The 7,552-nt window shown below is 36.2% G+C and overlaps 1 protein-coding gene across 1 annotated transcript in view; it reads right to left on the minus strand.

The window, feature by feature from the left end:
- Positions 1-6,219: 6,219 nt before the first annotated feature.
- Positions 6,220-7,552, minus strand: part of LOC137002001 (C3a anaphylatoxin chemotactic receptor-like) — a 10,262-nt gene continuing 8,929 nt past the window's right edge. Inside the window, exon 3 of the mRNA XM_067361416.1 lies at positions 6,220-7,552. This exon is cut by the window's right edge and continues 11 nt beyond it. Within this exon, the coding sequence (XP_067217517.1) occupies positions 7,051-7,552 (502 nt within the window). The 3' untranslated portion in view covers positions 6,220-7,050.

A 7,552-nucleotide genomic window follows, 5' to 3' on the forward strand; every position in this document is an offset into this window, starting at 1 on the left:
CTGTTTCAGTCTCTCTACACAGTGCTGTTTCAGATTAAAAAACTTCATAATTAAGCCTGTAGGTAATATAAATGAATAGCTGAGAAATTAAACTTGTGTAATCAAGCCAATTACAATAATTGCTGAATAGTAAAACAAATGAAACACTGTATCCTCTCTATTCCTATTTCGGGCGGTGACGTCACCCTCCACCCTGTGCCATCCAGACAGCTTCAAACGGTTGTGTAAAGCTCCTGTCATGGTTCAGGGTGCATCATCGTCTGTCTTTTTTCGTGGCCTGGGCAATGAGCGCTGACTTTGCAGCGGAGGTGCATGCAGATCACGAGCTGATTGCCCTCACCTGTCTTTGTTCCCGTTTGACTTATTCTGCTTTGTCTGCCGCTTGTGGTCAGTAGATCATTCGTGCTTCTGCTCATGTGTTCTTGGAACTGTTCTGTGTGTTATTTGTGTACCTCTTTTTGCTGCTGTTCCCAGCCTAGGATGCTTAGACGAGGAGTTACACAGCTGGTCGTTCTCTCGTTGTTCTCGGTCTCGTCTCATTCCCCGTTCATTGGATCTGCATTTTGGGTGGTCTCCACAGCCTGTGTGTCCACTGGTGGCTGTACGGACAGCTCTGGAGCTCATATATGTGACCCTGGACCACAAAACCAGCCAAAGTAAATTTTTTGAATTGAGATTTATACATCATCTGAAAGCTGAATAAATAAGCTTTCAATTGATGTATGGTTTATTAGGATAAGACAATATTTGGCCAAGATAGGCTACAACTATTTGAAAATCTGGAATCAGGGGGTGCAAAAAAATAAAAATATTGAGGAAATCGCCTTTAAAGTTGTCCAAATGAAGTCCTTAGCAATGCATATCCACTCACAAAAATATTTTTATATATATATTTACAGTAGGAAATTTACAAAATTTGTTCATAGAACATGATCTTTACTTAATATCCTAATGATCCTAATGATTTTCTATAATTTTGACCCATACAATGTATTGTTGGCAAATGTACCTGTGTGATTTATGGCTGGTTTTGTGGTCCAGGGTCACATATTTTGTTATGTGTCACTTAATTTTGGAGGTTGTTTCCACCCATAGTGTTCAAATAAACTCTGTTTCATTAACCCTCAGCATTTGAGTTTTCTGTTCACCTCTTCTGACAGCTCCCCTATAACATGTAAACATCTCCAGAGAGTAAAAAAAATAATAATAATAATAATATTTTTTGTTGTAATGCTGGTGTAAAGCTAATGTAAACTGGTTCTGTAATATAATTCTGTAAATAATAACTTATTAGGCCTACTTGCATTTTGCATTGTTTTTCAATATGGTTCAATTGCAAAAAGAAAAAATAATAAAATAAATAAATAAGTGACCCATTTTCCTGCCAAAACTCACCAGTTGAAAACCACTGCTGTACTGTTATCTATCAATCAATTGTAGAAATATGTTTCTGATACAGTTTGATATCAACATTTTATTAAAAGCAGTGAATATGCAATGTGAAAATGGGAAAGAAATGAAGACTCCTTGCTTAATTCTTACAGACACTTTCACTTCTACACTTTTTTTTTTTTAAAGAAAAACTACTTTCTCAGAAGCCAATTTTATTTTTTGAGATTAACAGTTTTCATTCTCAGAAGCCAATTTAAAAAAAAAATAATAATAACTTTTTTATTTCATTAAGATCAGTGGCAACATTGAGAAAGCATTGCTGCTTGTTAAACTGAAACTTCTACTACTGCAAGTTCAGCTCAATAAGTTGTCATTATGAAACTCTTTGGAGAAACAATGCTGATTATTGTTTACTTTTAGGTTTTCAATCACCAGTGGAAACTGGCTGACATCTTTAAAATGGTTTTGCCACCCAATAAACGAAACTTTCTGACTTATATGCGACAAAAATTGAAAGAAAATCAGACTACAGTCACAACCTACACTCAGGTCATTCAGGTAGGAAAAGAGAAATAAAGAAAAATCCACAGCAGTACAGTTGCAGAAAATGAGCTATGCATGTTTCACTGGTATAGAGGAAGTGGCAAGAGACTAAAAAAAGAGGGCACCAATATAGGCATGCTTTATTTTCTATACTATAAAAAGACCTGTCATTTTACAGCACACAGGATGACCAACAAAGTGACACTTCTATGGTTATTACTCTTTTGAAAAATATATCAAATGGTATGTTTACACAAAAATGATGTACTAAAGTGGAAAGGTTTTTCCTTTGCATGTTTGAAAATTTTTGACGTTTGAACATTTTTGACCTTTGAAAATGTTTGACGCCAACGTTTTCAAAACGATCCCTCTATGAACCCGATAAGTTCAGAGTACTCAAAATTACTGTAGACACTGATTACTGAAGCAACTTTCAAAAAAAAAAAAAAAAAAATCATAAATACCAATTAAATCAAACTGAATTTTTTAAATTTTAGTTTTATTTAATGTTTTAGTCCACTGTACTGAAATCTATTGTTTACCATATATAATGTTTCTTATTTTTCAATTATTTTGATGCAGTGGTTGTAAAACCCAATAAATTCAGATTACTCAAAACATTTAAATAAACAACTCAAAGATTATCTTAGTAGTACCTAAAAAAAATATATTATTTTTTGTAATTACAATTTGAAAATATTGAAATATTGAATAGACTAAAACGTAGTCTTTAGTCTTCGTAGCATGCACTAATGTAACCATCAAAGAGACATCACTATTTACTTGTATGAACTGTTAATCAACCTGCCATATATATATATATATATATATATATATATATATATATATATATATATATATATATATATATATATATATATATATATATATATATATATAGCCTTGATGTTTCACAGCCCATTCTCGACCTAACCACAGGCATCGTCACCACGATGGTAAACCTACAAAACTTCAACATCACAGAAACACATTTAAATACCAAAATAACAGAACATTAAACAATAACACATCTTCCCCATATTAGTCTTGTGCAGAAACACACAAAATAACACTCAATTTCAACACTTATTCTCGCTTACAGAGTGTGACACAAAGCATGCTGGGAACTTGAAATCTGCTGCAACTCAGTTTAATGTTGAATGGGCTCTTCTGATAATGTCAGCTACATCAATGACATTGGCAAAGATGTGACATGGGTGACATCACTTTATATCGCTCTGTAAACTTAATAAAATAATAAGTTTAAGGGTTTGCTCAAAAATGTTGAGCTACAAAAAAATAAAACTTAAATCTTACAGAAAATGTAATTGTTGTAAGTTGCATAAATTATTTAACAAACTTTAATTGCAGCATACTCAATCTTTATAAGTTAGTAGTACCGTTTGGATTTACAAAGTACACATATACGTGAAAACGACTAAAAACGCTGTATTCTGCATGCCAGGCCAGTAGTTGGCGATGTCACTTTGTAAAGAAAAACCACATGCCTATCCACCTGTTTCCGGGAGCCACTACTGTAAAAAAGAACGTGGGTACAACTTCCGGTGAAGCGGCGGAAGTAGCATACCAGTTGTATTTTGTGTGTTAGTTAGCGAAGAGGCTAAGTGTTTTTCGGATCAATGTTTACTTTATAAAGTTGCAAACCTTCATGGGAGATGTTGTTACGGTGCTCAGGGACATTATAGTTTAGTACAATTATTAGTTCATTAATAATACCACAATACAATAAACAATTTCAGTGCCTTTAAAGGTGCCCTAGAATCAAAAATTGAATTTACCTCAGCATAGTTGAATAACAAGAGTTCAGTACATGGAAATGACATACAATGAGTTTCAAACTCCATTGCTTCCTCCTTCTTATATAAATCTCATTTGTTTAAAAGACCTCCGAAGAAACAGGCGAATCTCGCGAATCTCTCTGTTACGTAACAGTCGGGATCATTAATATGTACGCCGCCAATATTTGCATATGCCAGCCCATGATCGAGGCATTACACAAGGGCAGCCAGTATTAACGTCTGGATGTGCACAGCTGAATCATCAGACTAGGTAAGAAAGCAAGAACAATAGCAAAAAATGACAGATGGAACGATAATAACTGACATGATCCATGATAACATGATATTTTTAGTGATATTTGTAAATTGTCTTTCTAAATGTTTCGTTAGCATGTTGCTAATGTACTGTTAAATGTGGTTAAAGTTACCATCGTTTATCATTGTATTCATGGAGACAATTTTCATTTTTAAACACTTGCAGTCTGTATAATTCATAAACACAACTTCATTCTTTATAAATCTCTCCAACAGTGTTTTATGTTAGCTTTAGCCACGGAGCACTATCAAACTCATTCAGAATCAAATGTAAACATCCAAATAAATACTTTACTCACATGATCCGAAGCATGCATGCAGCATGCATGACGAACACTTTGTAAAGATCCATTTGAGGGTTATATTAGCTGTGTGAACTTTGTTTATGCACTGTATTATAGTCGAGAGCTCTGGGGCGGGGAGCACGAGATTTAAAGGGGCCGCAGCCTGAATCGGTGCATAGTTAATGATGCCCCAAAATAGGCAGTTAAAAAAAATAATTTAAAAAAATCTATGGGGTAATTTTGAGCTGAAACTTCACAGACACATTCAGGGGACACCTTAAACTTATATTACATTTGTGAAAGAACGTTCTAGGGCACCTTTAATTGTCCTTACTTTACTGACCTTCCACAAAAGTGCTGCTGCATGACTACAAGAGCATCCTGACCCTGCAATACATGAACAACCCACTGTCTGTACTTCACCTGTCACTGATGTTAGTTAGAGATCGCTCAAACCTCAGATTGCAATCATTGCATAACTACAAGGAAAATGAATAGAAATGCTCAAAAAAGTGATGTAAACAAATAATATTTTATCAATATACTTATAAATGTTTACGCTTTTGTATTTAAAAAGCCTATTGGAGTTGTTTTGTCCATTCTTGTGTTCAAGTATGTGTTCTCTTTTTCTGTGAATATAAATATCAGTTTGATTCAGCATGATTGATGTGCACTCCTGACAAATTACTGTTACTGTTACTGAATTCACTCTCTGTTCGGACCACGCTCCCCTTCAGTGGCTTCATCGCATGAAGGATACCAACGCGCGGATCACTCGTTGGTATCTGGCTCTACAGCCTTTTAAGTTCAAGGTGGTCCACAGGCCGGGTGTTTGGATGGCTGTGGCCGATTTCCTCTCCAGAAATGGGCTCCCCGGCCTGAGTCGGGCGGTGGGGGTATGTGGCGAGGGGGGCGTGGTTCAGCGAGGTCTGCAACCGCAGAGAATAGCGGGAGACACGTGGTAAGTGAGTGGGTTGAATACAAATCACGAACACCTGTTTCTCATTCCAGTGATTGGCGCGGAGACAGGATAAAACGCCGTGAGAAGCAGGAGTGTTTGAGAGAGAAGGGAACTGCTGACTGAGTCGTGTCGAGTTACCTGGAGTGAAGCCCTTTGTGGATGGTGTATACCGAACCTGGAGTGAAGCCCGTTGTGGATTGTTTATTTTCGTTGTTGTGCGCTGCACAGTCTTTCTGTTGAACTTTGTGGAAAGTTAATAAAAGTCTCAGTCAGCAGTTGCTCGTCGACCCTGTCCTCTTCCTTCCCCCACTACGAACTTAACTGTGTTACAGTGGGTCTATCGGAGAAGATAATATAGGGAGGCTGAGCTTCCTCAAAAATGCATTTAAAGGTTCAGTGTGTACATTTTAGTAGCCAGTCAAGCAATGAGCAATTTGTAAAAAATAGCCATAAATGGTATGGCTACTGTAGAAACATGGCGGCGCAAAATGGCGACTTTGATGTAAGAGGACCTTTTTTAGTTTTACAAATGCACGTTTTGCACCAATATGCGATAAGAAAAAAATCCTCTCATTTCTAAACTGACTAATCAGAATGGATATATTGAAATGATACAAACGTCATTTGCTTCCTTCCAAAATTAGGCTAATGCAAGCTGCAAAAAAAGAGTTAAATTAGCCTTGAGCCTGCTTATTAACACAACAGGTGAAGAGAAGCGCTTCATTTGTGTTGGTTTGAATATTAAAAAGATAATGTGGTTTTGCTGCATTTAGATTTAACAAATTAGTTAATGCCTAAGAAACAATCAACAATGGATAAAACAGCATCATTTCATTCACTGAAGTAAGTAGGATGTCTTGATCAGAAAAGAGGAACACAAGTCTATGTTTCTTGCACTTTTATACACAAGGCAGAAGTGAACTTCACAAATACTAAATCAAGAGATTTTCTCAGGAAACCTGACCACAATTCACAGGCTTTAGAGCGAGGAAATATATGATCTGCTAAACAGTGGCTTTTGTGTTAACACTAAGAGGTCACAGAAGCAGATTTGTGCATTTGTTTCTAAATGTAAAGTTTATCATGTACAAAAGCATGTATTATTTCCCTACAAAAGTGTTAAATTATGAAAGCTATAGTTATTAAGATCACACTTCATATATACATGATTGATTTTACTCTTACTGATTTTCTTTTTCTCTTATAAAATTCTAAAGATTAATTTAGAATATCACGGAGCATAATTGTCAGCAAAAAAAAAAAAAATCTCGATTTTTCACATTTGTCATCCTGGACCACAAAACAGTCATAAGTTGCACAGGTATAATTGTAGCAATTGCCAACAATACATATGGGTCAAAATTATTGATTTTTCTTTTATGCCAAAAATCATTAGGACATATATATCCTAATTGTGGTCTGTGCTATTTGTGGATATAAGTAAAGATTTCCCACTGTAAATATATCAAAAATGTATTTTTGTGAGTGGATATGTATTGCTTAGGACTTCATTTGGACAACTTTAAAGGGGATTTTCTCAATATTTTGATTTTTTTGCACCCAGATTTTCAAATAGTTGTATCTCAGCCAAATGTAGTCCTATCCTAACAAACCATACATCAATGGGAAGCTTATTTATTCAGCTTTAAAATTTACCCATATGACTGGTTTTGTGGTCTAGTGTCACATTTTGATTCAATCAGTTAGACTGCCACTGCTAAAAAAAATAAAATAATAACATTACAATAAAGCTCTTTTAAACTTTACTAATTCCCTTATGTCTATCTCGAACGAACCCTGTAGACTTTGGAACGGAATTACAGCTTTCTTCAGCAGTGCCTTCCTGGGATTGCACAGTGTGGCCTTCTTCCATAAATGCTCTGCGATAAATACCTGATAGGCTTTGTCTAAAGCTTTGCCTAATATTCAGTCCCATGCAGAAGTACAGCAGCGGGTTCACGCAGCTGTTGAAATACGCAAAGCCCTTAGCGATGGGCAGACCCACTTTGACTACATGGCTCTTCTTGTCCACCATCTTGGCGAGCAGTAGGCAGTGGTAGGGTCCCCAGCAAAAGAAAAAGGCACAGACCAGTGCTGCGAGAATCCGGAGAGGCCTTGATTTGCCAGAAAACCTTGTTCTGCGTATCCCAGCAGCAGCTAGAATGTAACAGCACAGGATGACCAGGAAGGGCAACAGGAATCCACACAAGAAGCGAATGCTGTACAAGGCATTCTTTGCTGTGTTGTCACCTTTTGAT

This window comes from Chanodichthys erythropterus, chromosome 15, assembly GCF_024489055.1.
Source record: "Chanodichthys erythropterus isolate Z2021 chromosome 15, ASM2448905v1, whole genome shotgun sequence".
NCBI classification, from domain to species: domain Eukaryota; kingdom Metazoa; phylum Chordata; class Actinopteri; order Cypriniformes; family Xenocyprididae; genus Chanodichthys; species Chanodichthys erythropterus.